We start from the raw sequence: 18,236 nt of genomic DNA, 5'->3' as shown, positions 1-18,236 counted from the left end.
GCTCGGGTGCTCTGTACTCGTAACTAGTGATGAGCGGGCACTACCATGCTCGGGTGCTCTGTACTCGTAACTAGTGATGAGCAGGCACTACCATGTTCGGTGCTCGGTACTCGTAACTAGTGATGAGCGGGCACTACCATGTTTGGGAGCTTGGTACTCGTAACTAGTGATGAGCGGGCACTGCTATGCTCGGACTCCTACCGAGGAGTGATGAGCGGCCACTACCATGCTCGGGTGCCCGGTACTGGAAACAAGGTTGGACGCTCGGACATGCTCAAGTCGAGTACAGAGTAGAACAGAAGTCAATGAGAAACTCCAGCATTTTTCCAGAAGATCTTCTGGAAAAATACTCAAGTTTCCCATTGACTTGCATTATCGAGTCAAGCCTGTCCGAGCAGCCCACCTGCTCGTTTCGAGTACTGAGCCTCCGAACATGGTAGTGCTCACTCATCACTAGATACGAGTACCGAGCACCCGAGCATGGTAGTGCCCGCTCATCACTAATTACGAGTACCGAGCACTCGAGCATGGTAGTGCCCGCTCATCACTAGTTACGAATACCGAGCACTCGAGCATGGTAGTGCCCGCTCATGACTAGTTACGAATACCGAGTACTCGAGCATGGTAGTGCCCGCTCATGACTAGTTACGAGTACTGAGCACCCGAGCATGGTACTGCTAACGCCTCACATGTGCCATGACTATACGTGTCCGGAGTACAAACAGCTGGTTCCTGCATTCCCTGACAACACAGCATCTGACTCATGGGGCAGGAAGTCTGGTGTGCTGGAAAATGCCTTCCCCCTGTTATTTCCTATATCAGAGTTATATCATATACAAAAAAAAATAGCTTTAAAAAAACAACAAATCTGTAAATGCTACAGTAGCACTTTAGTATATAGATTTTCTTTTTTGTATTTTTAAGGTTGCAGTAAATTCAGTTCACACACCTTCTTATAAACCTGCGCTGGCACTCCGGGTCTACTAATATGGCACACAATGTGGCATTCACTTCAACCACAATCTAAGAAAGTAAATCACTGACTGCATGGAAAAATGCACCATAAGGGCAAAGCAGGCAATGTAAAACCTAGATGAGCCGTCAATGGTGGGCAAAATCAATTTCCTAAAGGTAAAACTAAGAAAGAGACCACTGAAGGGGATAACTAGGTATAAGGAAAAAGAAAGAAGGGAATTTTGTTTACTTACCGTAAATTCCTTTTCTTCTAGCTCCAATTGGGAGACCCAGACAATTGGGTGTATAGCTATGCCTCCGGAGGCCACACAAAGTATTACACTAAAAGTGTAAAGCCCCTCCCCTTCTGCCTATACACCCCCCGTGCTGCTACGGGCTCATCAGTTTTGGTGCAAAAGCCAGAAGGAGGAAAAAATTATAAACTGGTTTAAAATAAATTCAATCCGAAGGAATATCGGAGAACTGAAACCATTTAACATGAACAACATGTGTTATACAAAAAACAGGGGCGGGTGCTGGGTCTCCCAATTGGAGCTAGAAGAAAAGGAATTTACGGTAAGTAAACAAAATTCCCTTCTTCTTTGTCGCTCCTAATTGGGAGACCCAGACAATTGGGACGTCCAAAAGCAGTCCCTGGGTGGGTAAATAATACCTCATAATAGAGCCGTAACGGCTCCGTCCTACAGGTGGGCAACTGCCGCCTGAAGGACTCGCCTACCTAGGCTGGCATCTGCCGAAGCATAGGTATGCACCTGATAGTGTTTCGTGAAAGTGTGCAGGTTCGACCAGGTAGCTGCCTGACACACCTGCTGAGCCGTAGCCTGGTGTCGCAAGGCCCAGGACGCTCCCACGGCCCTGGTAGAATGGGCCTTCAGTCCTGAGGGAACCGGAAGCCCCGAGGAACGGTAAGCTTCGAGAATTGGTTCCTTGATCCACCGAGCCAGGGTTGATTTGGAAGCCTGTGACCCTTTACGCTGGCCAGCGACAAGGACAAAGAGTGCATCCGAGCGGCGCAGGGGCGCCGTACGAGAAATGTAGAGTCTGAGTGCTCTCACCAGATCTAACAAGTGCAAATCCTTTTCACATTGGTGAACTGGATGAGGACAAAACGAGGGTAAGGAGATGTCCTGATTGAGATGAAAAGGGGATACCACCTTAGGGAGGAATTCCGGAACCGGACGCAGAACCACCTTGTCCTGGTGAAACACCAGGAAAGGGGCTTTGCATGATAACGCTGCCAACTCAGACACTCTCCGAAGTGAGGTGACTGCTACTAGAGATAATCCTGAAGACGCTAGGATCCAGGACTCAATGGCCACACAGTCAGGTTGAGGGCCGCAGAATTCAGATGGAAAAACGGCCCTTGAGACAGCAAATCTGGTCGGTCTGGCAGTGCCCACGGTTGGCCGACCGTGAGATGCCACAGATCCGGGTACCACGACCTCCTCGGCCAGTCTGGAGCGACGAGGATGGCGCGGCGGCAGTCGGCCCTGATCTTGCGTAACACTCTGGGCAACAGTGCCAGAGGAGGAAACACATAAGGAAGCTGAAACTGCGACCAATCCTGAACTAAGGCGTCTGCCGCCAGAGCTCTGTGATCTTGAGATCGAGCCATGAATGTTGGGACCTTGTTGTTGTGCCGTGACGCCATTAGGTCGACGTTCGGCATCCCCCAGCGGCAACAGATCTCCTGAAACACGTCCGGGTGAAGGGACCATTCCCCTGCGTCCATGCCCTGGCGACTGAGAAAGTCTGCTTCCCAGTTTTCTACGCCTGGGATGTGAACTGCGGATATGGTGGATGCTGTGGCTTCCACCCACAGCAGAATCCGCCGGACTTCCTGGAAGGCTTGCCGACTGCGTGTCCCATGGTTGATGTAAGCCACCGCTGTGGAGTTGTCCGACTGAATTCGGATCTGCTTGCCTTCCAGCCACTGCTGGAACGCTTTTAGGGCAAGATACACTGCCCTGATCTCCAGAACATTGATCTGAAGTGAGGACTCTTGCTGAGTCCACGTACCCTGAGCCCTGTGGTGGAGAAAAACTGCTCCCCACCCTGACAGACTCGCGTCCGTTGTGACCACCGCCCAGGATGGGGGTAGGAAGGATTTCCCCTTCGATAATGAGGTGGGAAGAAGCCACCACCGAAGGGAAGCTTTGGTTGCCTGAGAGAGGGAGACGTTCCTGTCTAGGGACGTCGGCATCCTGTCCCACTTGCGTAGGATGTCCCATTGAAGAGGACGCAGGTGAAACTGCGCGAAAGGGACTGCTTCCATTGCTGCCACCATCTTCCCCAGGAAGTGCATGAGGCGCCTCAAGGGGTGTGACCGACCTTGAAGGAGAGATTGCACCCCTGTGTGTAGTGAACGCTGTTTGTCCAGCGGAAGCTTCACTATCGCTGGAAGAGTATGAAACTCCATGCCAAGATATGTCAGCGATTGGACCGGTGTCAGATTTGACTTTGGAAAATTGATGATCCACCCGAAACTCTGGAGAATCTCCAGAGTAACGTTGAGGCTGTGTTGGCATGCCTCTTGAGAGGGTGCCTTGACCAGCAGATCGTCTAAGTAAGGTATCACTGAGTGACCCTGAGAGTGGAGGACCGCAACTACTGTAGCCATGACCTTGGTGAAAACCCTTGGGGCTGTCGCCAGGCCGAACGGCAGTGCCGCGAACTGAAGGTGTTCGTCTCCTATGGCGAAGCGCAAGAAGCGCTGATGCTCTGGAGCAATCGGTACGTGGAGATAAGCATCCTTGATATCGATCGATGCTAGGAAATCTCCTTGGGACATTGAGGCGATGACGGAGCGGAGGGATTCCATCCGGAACCGCCTGGTCCTTACGTGTTTGTTGAGCAGTTTTAGGTCCAAAACAGGACGGAAGGACCCGTCCTTCTTTGGAACCACAAACAGGTTGGAGTAGAAACCGTGACCCTGTTGCTGAAGAGGAACCGGGACCACCACTCCTTCTGCCTTCAGAATGCCCACCGCCTGCAGAAGAGCCTCGGCTCGCTCGGGAGGCGGAGATGTTCTGAAGAATCGAGTCGGAGGACGAGAGCTGAACTCTATCCTGTAACCGTGAGACAAAATGTCTCTCACCCAACGGTCTTTTACTTGTGGCAGCCAGGTGTCGCAAAAGCGGGAGAGCCTGCCACCGACCGAGGATGCGGTGTGAGGAGGCCGTAAGTCATGAGGAAGCCGCCTTGGTAGCGGCACCTCCGGCGGTCTTTTTAGGGCGTGATTTAGACGGCCATGCGTCGGAGTTCCTCTGATCCTTCTGAGGCCTTTTGGACGAGGAGAATTGGGACCTGCCCGCACCCCGAAAGGACCGAAACCTCGACTGTCCCCTCCTCTGTTGGGGTGTTTTTGGTTTGGCCTGGGGTAAGGATGTTTCCTTTCCCTTGGATTGTTTGATGATTTCATCCAATCTCTCACCAAACAAACGGTCGCCAGAAAATGGCAATCCAGTTAAGCACTTTTTGGAAGCCGAATCTGCCTTCCATTCCCGCAGCCACAAGGCCCTGCGTATTGCTACCGAATTGGCGGCTGCAACCGCCGTACGGCTCGCAGAGTCCAGGACAGCATTAATAGCGTAAGACGCAAATGCCGACGTTTGAGAGGTTATGGACGCCACCTGCGGCGCAGACGTACGTGTGAGTGCGTCAATTTGCGCCTGACCAGCTGAGATAGCTTGGAGTGCCCATACGGCTGCGAATGCTGGAGCAAAAGACGCGCCGATAGCTTCATAGATGGATTTCAACCAGAGCTCCATCTGTCTGTCAGTGGCATCCTTGAGTGAAGCTCCATCTTCCACTGCAACTATGGATCTAGCCGCCAGTCTGGAGATTGGAGGATCCACCTTGGGACACTGAGTCCAGCCCTTGACCACGTCAGGGGGGAAAGGGTAACGTGTATCCTTAAGGCGCTTGGAAAAACGCTTATCTGGACAAGCTCGGTGTTTCTGGACTGCCTCTCTGAAGTCAGAGTGGTCCAGAAACATACTCTTTGTACGCTTGGGAAACCTGAAACGGAATTTCTCCTGCTGAGAAGCTGACTCCTCCACTGGAGGAGCTGAGGGAGAAATATCCAACATTTCATTGATGGACGCAATAAGATCATTCACTATGGCGTCCCCATCAGGAGTATCAAGGTTGAGAGCGGCTTCAGGATCAGAATCCTGATCAGCTACCTCCGCTTCATCATACAGAGAGTCCTCTCGCTGAGACCCTGAACATTGTGATGATGTCGAGGGGATTTCATAGCGAGCTCGCTTAGTCGGTCTGGGGCTGCGGTCCGTGTCAGAGACCTCACCCTGGGATCCATGAGACACCCCGGGAGGACATTGCTGTTCCAACTGAGGGGGACCAGGGGGCAATGATTCCACAGTGCCCATGGCTTGAGATGCCGGCCTGGACTGCAAGGCTTCTAATATCTTAGCCATAGTCTCAGAAAGTCTTTCAGTAAAAACTGCAAACTCCGTCCCTGTCACCTGGACAGTGTTAACATGTGGTTCTCCCTGGGCCACCCTTAGCAGAGGCTCCGGCTGAGAAAGTGCCACAGGGGCCGAGCATTGCACACAATGAGGGTCAGTGGAACCTGCCGGCAGTATAGCCGTACATGCTGCACAGGCAGCATAATAAGTATGTGCTTTGGCACCCTTGCTATTTGTGGACGACATGCTGTTGTCTCCTCTGAGCAATACAGGAGGGTATATAGCCAAAAATCAACAGTGCACCATACAGTGTAAAGTATAGTCTATAATCATATAATCTATAATTACACTTCTGCACAAGTGGGGCCAGCACCTCAGGTGCTGATTACCGCCCGCTTAAAACGGTTGTGTGGCCATCAGCATCCCTGCCTGGGTCCCCCAGAGCTTGTCTCCCCTCTGCAGCGTCAGGGGAGCTGACAGGAATGGCTGCCGGCGTCCTGAGGAGAGGAGGGAGCCGTGGGCGTGACCCAGAAAGTGCGGGAACTGGTGCCCCACTGTGCAGAGTGAGGGGGGTGGAGTATGCAAAGCATGCTCCAGCCCTCAGTGCTGCTGTCCTTTACAGCGTCCCGCCCTTCCCCTGACTGGCAGGGCTGGGGGCGGGAAGAAAAAGACTAGGCCGCAAAAGCCGGGGACTCGAGTTATAAGCGCGGCCGCCATATAAGCGCGGTCGGCGCGGAAGTCCCCAGCGCACTAACAGTCCCAGCCGCGCCGCAGTGATAACCATGGCAGCGGCGGTCAGCGCGGCAGTCCCCCTACACGAACACACTCAGCGACGCTGAAGTGTGTAATGGCACAAACTCAGTCAGCGCTGCTGTCCCCGGTGCACTAGCACACCCAGCAATGCTGGAGTGTTGCTGTGCGCGGTCCCCACGGGGACACAGAGTACCTCAAAGTAGCAGGGCCATGTCCCTGAACGATACTCGGCTCCTATCCAGCAGGGTCCTCAGGAGCTGTGGATGGAGCACGGTCTCCTGTGCCTGGAGACCGAAAGGATCCCACTTCACCCAGAGCCCTAATTGAGGGATGGGGAAGGAAAGCAGCATGTGGGCTCCAGCCTCCATACCCGCAATGGATACCTCAACCTTAACAACACCGCCGACAAGAGTGGGGTGAGAAGGGAGCATGCTGGGGGCCCTGTTATGGGCCCTCTTTTCTTCCATCCGACATAGTCAGCAGCTGCTGCTGACTAAGCTGTGGAGCTATGCGTGCATGTCTGACCTCCTTCGCACAAAGCATAAAAACTGATGAGCCCGTAGCAGCACGGGGGGTGTATAGGCTGAAGGGGAGGGGCTTTACACTTTTAGTGTAATACTTTGTGTGGCCTCCGGAGGCATAGCTATACACCCAATTGTCTGGGTCTCCCAATTAGGAGCGACAAAGAAAGAAAGACCGTCAATCATAACTCAGACGTCAATTGTGCTTGGGTCAGAAAATAAAACATTTACTGTCATGCCAGGTTCAGAAAAGAAACAGTCAATCATGTCTGGGCCATGAAGGAGCTTCAATTGTGCTTGGGTCAGAAAAGAGACCATTGATGGTCATGTTATATCCAAGAGGTCAGACTGTGTCCGGAAAGTGACCATTGATGGTCAGGTTATATTCAAGAGAGACCAGTAATGGTCAGGCTGGGTCAGAAAAGAGACCAATAATGGTCATATTATATTCAAGAGAGACCAATAATGGTCAGGCTGGGTCAGAAAAGAGACCAATGATGGTCATGTCATAACCAAGAAGCCAGGTTGTGTCAGAAAAGAGAGCATTGATGGTCATGTTATAGCCAAGAAAGACCAATAATGGTAAGGCTGTCTCAGAAAAGTGACCATTGATAGTCATGCAATAGGCAAGCAATTACATTTGAGCTAGAAAAGTCACATAATGGTCAGAAACTAATACTGTGTAATGGTCAGTCAAAAGTAAAAAAAATATCTCTGGTCATGCCTAGGCAGTTAGAAAGTAGACTATCGAGTCATGCCTGGATAAGTCAGGAGATCTCTGGTAATTTCTGTTCTTTTCTTGCGGTGACAGCCATGTAGGAGACTGTCAGTCATACCTTGGTCAAGAAAGAACATTAGTTGTGCATCAGTCAAGCAAAAGTCCATTAGTTATGACTGGGTCAGGAAAGACCATTGGTCATGCAAAGGGACAAACTTTAAGGTTTGAATTAGGTAAAACATGAAATAGTCAGGCAAGAAACCTCTTTGCCGGCCTCAATACCTAGAAAGTTGACCACTGAGTCAATGGGTTAAGCAAGGCGGTAACCACGATGTATGGGTCAGACCAGAGACTTTCAGACATATCTTGGCCAGTTTTGTATGGTACAGGCAAGAGAGTACTAGTCATTCCTTGTTTGTTAGAATACGACTTAAAACTCATATCTGATACAAGTCAGTGGGTCCCAAACGTGAATTATAGGTCAGTCAAGAGACCTGTGGTCATATCTGGTTTGGTTAAAGAGACCATTCATGGTCATGAGTGGGTTAGGCAAAGCAGAGACATTCATGTATGGGTCCAATAGAAGACCTACTTGTCGTGTCTTGGTCAAGAAGAACATTAGTTACACATCAGTCAAAAAAAGAAGACCACTCGTCATAACCGGTGATGGAGTCAGAGAAGAGACCATTGATGGTCATGTCTAACATAGCTGTGGATCGAATAGTCTATATGGGTCAGGAGTGAGAACTAACCAGTGATCCTACACAAGTCAGAACAAAGATTAAGGTCTGCGACTCAGACTCTGTGTTGGTTAAACTTTAGACAAATCAGAAGGGTGTTGCCCACCCGAGAACAAAACAAAGTTACCGCAGCCCATGATTATCCTACAGCTAAAATAGAAATTACTTCCTCCAATGAAGGATGGCTTTTCGGGCAAAGACATAGGCACTCTATAAATTGACTACTTTGGTTATCACGGCTAAAGTATCATAGTCAGAGGTACTGTATGAGAGTCAAGGCCACCCACCCACTACCCACCACTGACTCACACCCCTCCAATTAGCTTATGAACGTATTCTGTATATACTGCTGTATGATAAAATAAAAAAAGGAAAACAGACGATAAACAGTTAAGAGAGTCTCACGGCTACGGAAAGTGTTAAAGAGTACTCTACAATATCCAGATATCATCTATATAGCGGAGCTTTGCACATCAGTAGGATACTGCGGGATATTCCATAAGAAAAAAAATATATATATTTTTCACATTTTTTTTTGTAGCCTTTCAGCTACTATCCACATTTTGTAAAAAGTCTTTTTCTCAGAGTTGGTGATTGCTAACGACCAAGTCTGAACTGAGATCACGTGGATGTAGAAGCTGCGGGGCTATAAAGTAAGAACGGTTATGTACAGATCTACATTTTTTATGGCACACATTCTGCTTATTAACCGAGTTCTTGTCAACATAATGGTTAAAAAGCTTATATATTCTATGAATTAGACAGTACAGCTTATTTTCCTGTTTTTTTTCAGGTTTTTTTTTTTTTTTAAGGTTTTTCATCTCTTATATAAAACCAAGGACTACACGTAACTGGAACAAGGCAAACCAGGATTTGTTATACATATACAATGTATGTCTGTACAAAAAAAAAAAATCTCCCCCAAAAATATGAATCCTGTGTCTAAGGAAAACTCTGACAAAGCAGTGCCGATTAGTTACTGCTGTAAATTATATATAAAAAAAACAAAAAAAAACAAAACTTCATAGTAGTGCCATCTTGCTAACATTAGCTAGAGCATTGAAGTATGAAAAAAGAAAAAAAAAAAAAGAAACACAGACCATTCATTGCACATTGCTGCCAAGTTTTTGGCCGGCATGGACACTAGAAATGCATATATATGTTTGTTGCTACATAACAGGCGGGGGGCGCTCTTATTGTACTGAAAAGTGAAGTTGCGTTGCATGTTGGCATTTACATGCAAGATCTCAGGTCAGGTGACGGGTTATAGCACGTAGTGCGTAAAGAAGTTCTGCCTGCATACGGGCCTCCATGAGGAGCAGGTTGACGTGGACCTAAAAAAAGAGGAGATGACATTAAGTAATGACTGCAAGGGTGACATAACACAGCAATATAGGAATGTGAGACCTGCAGCCTCCACTAGGGGGAGCTTAAGAGTTTGCAACCGATATAAATGGGTATACAGGTAGCTCCCTCTAGTGGTGACTGAAAATAAGTATGTTAATAGCTGTCCTCCAGAACAAAAAAAAATAAAAAAAAAATCACATTGGTCAAACCAGACTCCGAAAAGAAAAAAAAGAAACCCGACAAATCAAATTTGAACAAATGTCACCCAAAATTTGGACAAGCAAGAATCCAATTTTTTGTCATTTGATTTGCATGATTCTATTGAGGACCAGAAAGGGGTTTGTCCTGCTGCTGCAGCTCTCTGCCCAGTGATCCGAACTTCTCTTCTGCCCTCCAGATCTTATGGCGCTAACTGAATCTCTTTGCCACAAGGAGGTTTTTGCAAACATCGCTGACTGTCATGGCGGCATCAGGATCTGTGGGGACTACAGATTTTGGCACTCTGCCTGCTAACTTCTAATGTCTTTGATCAGTACAGCTAGACTCAGGTGTTGACCAAGAGACTGGTAGTTCATAGGCAGGCTAGCAAGAGTTAATATCTCTGTTGTGCTGCTTGTTAGTCTCCTTTGATCACATGCTCTTGGGGAGCCAGTCACATTTACTCCCCTCCTATGGATGCTGGCTGGACACTTCTTTTAATGCCAGCTATAGATTCTCTACACTGGTCTGGTGAAGTCTTGTGATCCAGACTTACTGGTGGTTGTAGTACTTTTTTTGCTATGAGCGGTTTTGTTGTTGTTCCTTTTGTTGCTGCCTTACTTCACTTTATTTTCTCCTTAGTCTCGAACGGTTTGTTCCTGTGATTTTGCAGTGTGTCTGAGTTTTGTTTTTTCACTGTCTTTATCTGTGTTACCATCTATTACCTGCCCATTCCTTCCTGGGGGGGGGCGGACGACAAATTAGTTTTGGTCAGGAAAATAGTAAGGCACTCCAGCATCCCCACCATCAGGAGTAATCCGGAGGTTAGCAATAGCCTAGGGTCCCCTACTGTGAGTTACAGTATAGGAGCCCCCCGTCCTCACTATACTGCAGTCTCATTGTGATACTCATACATGGCACAAGATGCGCACCAATACGGTGCATTGTGCCAGAGATGACTGATCAGAAAATCTGCAGGTCAGAAGATCTATAGAGAAGACCAGACAAACGAGCAAAAGCAACAGAACAGGTGAAAACAACCTTTTATTGTTTTTATCCCCTTCCCGACATCTATTATGCTACGGGGTCTGGAGACCCCTCAGTACATAATAAATGTTCTTTCAGGACACCTTTAATTTGCGAGGAATCGATTGGATGAGACTAATCCCAAAAACAAATTTTAAAAACTTTGTTCATCTGTAATATAAAGTTGACAAACATTTCATTCTCCAGGTACTCCTGTATGGCCGCCGCTTGCAGTGATCTCACCTTTTCAGAGTGCTTGAACTGGCGCCAGTACCCGTCGTACATACGCTTGGTGGCTCGCTCAGGGTAACAGGTCACAGTTTTAATGTAAACCTTAAGGCTTCTCTCAAGTAACTGATTAACTTCCCCATAATCGTAGTCATCGTACCTGTGGAAAGTCAGGTCAGAGGGAGAAAATTAAAGACTCAGCAAATGTCTTGAGTGCACGCATACAGTATATAGCAGCTGTAGACGGCGTATTAATCATCTACCTGCACACGAGACGCCGGCAGCCCCTAATGTGGTGCCTGAGAAACCGCAAATATCACATACAGGTCATTCATCTGCACAGTTTCCATTGCTGATATCTGAGTAGGTGGATTTTTTTTCCCTTTTTCTCCCCATATGGAATGGCAATTGTTTATTTTTTATTTAAATGCATGTATTTGTGACTTAAAATTATTTCAGCAATTGGGTTTCATTAAAAATTACACACAGTTTGGCTTTTACAGGCTCTTTGTTTCGCTGCACATTAAATTTTGATGTGGTCATAAGCTAAGAGGCGCTCAGAGGGGGGGGGGGGGGGGGGAATAAAAAAAAAGTATATATAATACACCGGTATATGTGTACACACACATATAAGTATACATATATATATACATTACATATATATATTATATATATATATTTATTATATACACACACACACACACACACACACACACACACACACGTTTCTCAACGCTGGCAGGTAACTAGCCAGGTCTTTCCCCGGGAAGGAAAAACAACGGGAAGGGCAGTCTCCAGTCAAGGGAACCACCTATGCCAAAACATGGTATCCATCCACTGACAGCTGTTTCGGGGTATTTGCCCCTCATCAGTGTGGAGTAGGAAACTGGCTAGTGGGAGCAATGCCTAGTAGAAGACTATATAGGTAAGGATGGTTGACCTTAGGGAGATCAACATCCAGCACCGCGGAGCACCATCACGTGTTTTCTCAACGCAGAGATTCTAGAGCAATGCCCCCTGGGAAATATGCAATAGGTTTCCTACTCCACACTGATGAGGGGCAAATACCCCGAAACAGCTGTCTGTGGATGGATACCATGTTTTGGCATAGGTGGTTTCCTTGACTGGAGACTGCCCTTCCCGTGGTTTTTCCTTCCCGGGGAAAGACCTGGCTAGTTATATATACATATATATATATATATAATACATACACACATATATATATATATATACACACACACATACTGTATATGTATGCGAATGCATGTATGTGTGTGTGTGTGTGTGTGTGTGTGTGTGTATGTGTGTGTATGTGTATATGTGTGTGTGTGTGTATGTGTATATGTGTGTGTGTGTGTATGTGTATATGTGTATGTGTATATGTGTGTGTATGTGTATGTGTGTGTATGTATGTGTATGTGTGTGTATGTATGTGTATGTGTATATGTATGTGTATGTGTATATGTGTGTGTGTATGTGTATGTGTGTGTGTGTATGTGTATATGTGTGTGTATGTGTATGTGTGTGTATGTGTGTGTGTGTGTATGTGCATGTGCATGTGTATATGTGTGTGTGCATGTGCATGTGCGTGTGCGTGTGCGTGTGCGTGTGTGCGTGTGCATATATATATATATATATATATATATATATATATATATATATATATATATATATATATATATATATATATAATAAAATGTTGACGGCAAAACGTGGAAAATCCCTTTAATTTTACTCTAGTACATAATGAAATAAATGTGTATATGTGGTAATAGTTTTTGAAAGAAATGATGCATCTTGGGCCTAAGAGAAAAATCTGCCTTTTTGTTGACTATGGCAACCAATCACAGTGAAGCTTTCATGGTTTAAAAGCAGAATACAAATGAGAGCTGTGCTGTGATTGGTTGCTAAGGGACATTTTTCATAAATCCTCATTGCTTGCTGTTTTTTTTTCTATATATGGGCCTCTCTAATCAGAACTTACTAGAAAAAAAACCAAACAGTCCTTGTCCATCGCAATCAGAGCTCAGTTTTAGTTTCTTAATCAGCTATGGTAAAATTAATGTGGCACTGACTGGTTGCTATAGGCAACGAGGGCTGATTTCCTGTTAGGCCATTTTGATAAATGAGGCCTCTGATGTATGTGTGAAGGAAATGGAGTCAGACATTATTTTACCCTCAATATTTAACCCCTGTCTGGGACCATGAAAAAATAATTACTAGTTCTACCAATCTGCATGGGGTAACATTGACACCATGGTACCAGACAAAGGTTAAGGCTCTATTGATATCTTTATCGGAGACACCATCGCAGATTTTACTATATTTGTCATAAAGTGCACTATATTTAACTTTAGTAATAGGGCCCATTGAGCACCGGCTAGTGTGTCATGTGGCACATCGAGCATTTTTGCTTTCCTGTGCCTAAGGTCACACAGAAAACAAGCAATGATACCAGACTATACATTTACTTAGGGTGTCCCATAATAAAAACCTGGCTTAGGACATTAAAAGGGAACCTGTCAGGTGCCATATGTACCCAGATCCATGAGCAGTTCTGGGTGGATATTGCTAATCCCTGCCTAACCGTCCCTGTATACACTAGCATAGCAAAAGAGATCTTTAATAACAGTATATCTAAAGATCTTTTATTGTATGCTAATTAGCGCAAGGACTAGTCCCCTGGGCGTTACTTCCCTTGCTAGTCGGCCCCATTAGCATGTTAGCACGTCCCTGTGGGCGTGCCAACATGCTAATGATGCACAGCGTCAGAGGATGAGCTCACTCGCCTCTCCGCTGCCATCACGTCCCACTCCTGGATTTCGGCTCAGTGAGCATGACCCCCGGAGTTTCAGCCCTGAGACAAAATCCAGGACTCTGACACAATGGCAGCGGAGAGGTGAGAGCGACCATCCTCTGACACTGTGCATTCATTAGCATTTTAGGAAGACCACAGGGGCGTACTAACATGCTAATGAGCAGACTAGCCAGGGGAAGTAACACCTTTGTGACTAGTCCCTGCACTCATTAGCATATCATAAAGGATCTTTAGAAATGCTTTTTCTATAGATCCCTTTGTCTATGCTACTAGATACAGGGACGGTTAGGTAAGGAATAGCAATATGCACCCAGAACTGCTCGTGGATCTGGGTGCAAACTGCACCTGACAGGTTCCCTTTTAAGGCTTAGGAATATTTTGGACTTCATTGTACACTGTAAAAAATAAATAAAGTTTGGTATATTTCCTTGAGAAAAAAAATAAATAAAAATTACTTCTACAATTTTAAAGCTTAAAAAACATTTTACAGAAGGTCTTTATGTATTGCAGACCTGGGGTAAATGTTATTTATTAACTATTTTGTGGGGTGTGACTATCTGGATTAAAGGGATAATCAGTCAAAGTATGAAAATGGCATTTTTTATTTATTTTTTTAATTTGTCAAATTTCTGATATTTTTATAAATGAATGCAAAAAAACATAACCAACCTAAATTAACCATTACCATAAAATATAAAGTGTCATGTAAAAACAATCTCAAAATCACTGGGATATGTTTAAAGATTGCAGAGTTCTTGAAACAAAGTGATACTGGTCAGAATTGAAAAATTTGGCCTGCTCACTAAGAGGTTAATGAGAGAAAATTGTAAAAATAATTATTTTAAAACGGAAAAGTCAGATGGCCGTATAAATCAGACGTGGATTGGACTCATTGCTCGGACTGGTCGGTGGCTCTCCTGACCTGATCGTGACAGCTTCACATATTTCCATGCAGCTCAAGTCGAGAGAGCCGACGACCAGTCTGATCTATGTCCAATTTATACATCTGTCTGACTGCGCCCTAAGAAAAAAAATATCATCACCTGGATAGGGTTTGATTAATCTTTTTTTTTTAAAAATCACAATTCATAAAGAGGCTGAAAACATCTGGAGATGCCAAACTACACCCAAAATGGGGAATATTAAAAAAAATAAATTAAAAAAATAAAATAAAAACACAACAACAGATGGAAAACATATAATATAGACTAAAAAAAAAAAGGCGCAAATTAAAATCTGGTGAAAAACACCAAAATGTTACATTTGATATGGACTTAGAACTTCAAAAAAGTGTAACAGGCAGATAAAACACATACCTGATTCCAAACATACAGTGAACATAATTAAACAAGGCTCTTCTCAGCATGGTGGTGTCCACGTCCTCATGGGTGGCCATGGTGTTGTAGGTGAGGTTATAGACCATTCGAAACTTGTCATCTAGTAGGTGGCCAATGTCGGAGTAAAGTCTGTTCACCAGTGAGAAGCCGTGGTCTTCCCAGGAGTAGTCCTGTAGAACAGAAACGACAAAATCAGAACGCACACTACACAAGGAAACACTTTTTGCTTTTGATACCAGAATGCAAAATCCTATGTGTTCCTGAAGTTTCATCTGCCCTTCTTTTGCTGTTTGTAGTTTAGAGGAGCAGAGTAGTGATGAGCGAGTACTAAAAAGCTCGGGTGCTCGAGGCTCGGGCCGAGCATCCCAAGATACTCGTGTACTCGGCCCGAGCACCGAGCCCAATGTTATCCTATGGGGGACCCAAGTATTATTCTGAAATGACCACCGGCAGCATGTAGAAACCATAAAACTGTAAATTAAAAAAAAAAACGTGCGTGTGTGTGTAAGCGTGCATATATATATACACGCGGAGTGGAGTGCGGGAGGGGCCGTAGCTGAGCGGGGAAGTGTCGGGCTAAAGGCACGGTCATGCTGTGAGGGCCGGCCAATCACTGCAATTCCACAACAGGGCTGTGGCATTGCAGTGGTCTGCCAGCCAATCCCTGCATAAGGGCTGGCTCTAAAAAGAGCGCCAACATGAAGACCACGAGTACAGCACGAGTATTGCGAGATTACTCGGTCCCCGCCGAGTAGCCCGAGTACAGTGATACTCGTGCGAGTACCGAGTAGTAACAAGCATACTCGCTCATCACTAGAGCAGAGGTAATTTTGTATCATGACCACACAGAGTTTATTTGTAGTCTGTTACCATGGAGACGCATAGTTCTGTAATTTATTTATATATATATATATATATATATATATATATATATATATATATATATATATATATGTGACGCCCTGGGCAAGCCAGGGGTCACAGGTAATGACATCACCACACCCTACACCCCGGTTAGGTACACCTAAGCTAGACCTGAAAACCTTGTTGCCTTCCCCAGGGGCTGATGTCCACACCAGGGGGTGGAGCCAGGCGGTTGGTCTCCACCCACAAAGGAGTTCACAGTCCTGGAGGAAGGAAAACACAGGCAGATTAGGTTTGGAGTTGAAGGGAGATAGAGTTTGGAGTGAGAGTGAAGTGGTAGAGAAGCAAGAGAGAGGAGTTGAAGTGAAGGAGAAAGTGACAGTTTGGAAAGCCTGAAGTTGGTCCAGGTGTGTGCCCCGGACTGAGACAGCAAGGTTAGAAGACGGTGGTGACCGTCTGCAGGAGAGGCTGATCGGAGGTTGCCGAAAGGACCGTGGACGGGTGGTGGCCCGGCGGTACCGGACCGGTATACGAGGAGAAGCCAGCACCATTGGTAGGGGCCTTTCGGATCCCGGCAAGGCTAGGAGTCGCCGTGAATTTGCCAAATCCGTCAGTGAAGGGGACCTCCGGGTCTCCCATCAACTAAGTCCCGATTGAAGGCAACAGGCCAACCGTAGGAGAGAGACACCGCCATCGCCAAGGCACCAGTTTCTCAGGGCCAGCGCCTGCGGGCACAGAGGGGCTCCTCCGGCCCATATCCAAGTCAGGGAGCGGGTTACCGGTGGGAACCCATCGCTACCAACATTACACTAGGTGCAGGGACAGAGACCGTCACCGCCAACTACCGGGGAAAAGCAACAGCAGCCGTCCGTGGGAACCGTCTTTCCAGCCGTGTGTTTTACCGAGAACTGTGTCAACGTCTCAGGCTGAGTGAGTACCACCGTGCCGTGCGGCACAGCGCTGCCCCCCGCGACCCTGCACCTCACCAGGCCCCACACCTGGCCTGCCATCGATCCCTACCCCATCACCGAGCCCCGGGACAACCAACCCCCCTACCCACGGAGGGGAGGAATAACAACAAAGCTGCTCCCTGTCACCGCTCCCGGGATTCCTATACAGAGCAGCAGTGGTGTCCACACAATCACCACAACCGTGGGTGGCGTCACAGACAACAATAAATCCCCCAAACCAATCCCCTTTTCACTCACGGGCGAGGAGCGCCGCTCGAGTCCCCGGGATCCGGCCCATCGCTCAAGCCACCGAGCAGCGGAGGCCGCAGCGGCAGCCGGACCCGATCAGTGGGAGAGCGCGGCGTCCCCTCCTCCGCCCGCGACATATACACACACATACATACATGACAAGCCAATCTATATATATATAATTGCCTTAGTCGGTCTGTCTTTCTCGGTCTGTCTTTCTCGGTCTGTCTTTCTCGGTCTGTCTTTCTCGGTCTGTCTTTCTCTGCCTCGCCTCCACCCCCCCCATGGATTGGTCGCTCGCCTCGGCCTGGCCTCGCCCTCCGCATGGATTGACCGCTCGCCCCGGCCCTCCGCACGCATCGCCAGACATAACCTTGCGCTGCTGGGATCGTGACGGAGCCGGTGTACGCTGGTAACCATTATACACATCGGGTAACTAAGGTCCCTTAGTTACCCGATGTGTATCATAGTTACCAGCGTACACCCGGCTCCCGGTACACATGTGCAGGGAGCCGGCATTATACTCCTCTCCCCCCAGGACTACTCCTCCTATTATAGTCCTCCTAATATACTCCACTCTGAGTATAATAGGAGAACTATTATAGCATGGGGGATGGAGCACGATGGGGAGTGCGCAGAATGGGGGATGGAGCACGATGGGGAGTGCGCAGCATCGGGGATGGAGCACAATGGGGAATGCGCAGCATAGGGGATGGAGCACGATGGGGGGTGGGCAGCATAGGGGATGGAGCACGATGGGGGGTGGGCAGCATGGGGGATGGAGCACGATGGGGGGGTGCGCAGCATAGGGGATGGAGCACGATGGGGGGTGGGCAGCATAGGGGATGGAGCACGATGGGGGGGTGGGCAGCATGGGGGATGGAGCACGATGGGGGGTGCGCAGCATGGGGGATGGAGCACGATGGGGGGTGCGCAGCATGGGGGATGGAGCACGATAGGAGGTGCACACCTTCCCCCAACACACACACAACACACCACACACACACACACACACTGGGAACCACAAACACCGCCCTACACAGACACCCACACACACAGACAACGCCGCACACACACAACAC

General features: G+C 47.4%; 1 protein-coding gene across 3 annotated transcripts in view; it reads right to left on the bottom strand.

Annotated features, from left to right (window-relative positions):
* Positions 1-6,791: 6,791 nt before the first annotated feature.
* SESN3 (sestrin 3) overlaps positions 6,792-18,236 on the bottom strand; it is a 102,858-nt gene continuing 91,413 nt past the window's right edge. For all 3 annotated transcript variants that reach the window (XM_075334674.1, XM_075334672.1, XM_075334673.1), the window contains 3 exons: positions 15,071-15,261; positions 10,952-11,096; positions 6,792-9,471 (listed from right to left, as the gene is read on the bottom strand). In XM_075334674.1, coding sequence (XP_075190789.1) covers positions 9,385-9,471; positions 10,952-11,096; positions 15,071-15,261 — 423 coding nt within the window. In that variant the 3' untranslated portion in view covers positions 6,792-9,384. The remainder of the gene's footprint in view (positions 9,472-10,951; positions 11,097-15,070; positions 15,262-18,236) is intronic.

The sequence above is a fragment of the Anomaloglossus baeobatrachus genome, chromosome 2 (genome assembly GCF_048569485.1).
Source record: "Anomaloglossus baeobatrachus isolate aAnoBae1 chromosome 2, aAnoBae1.hap1, whole genome shotgun sequence".
NCBI lineage: Eukaryota > Metazoa > Chordata > Amphibia > Anura > Aromobatidae > Anomaloglossus > Anomaloglossus baeobatrachus.
The sequence above is the reverse complement of the archived record's forward strand: the minus strand, read 5'-3'. Positions and strand labels throughout refer to the sequence as shown.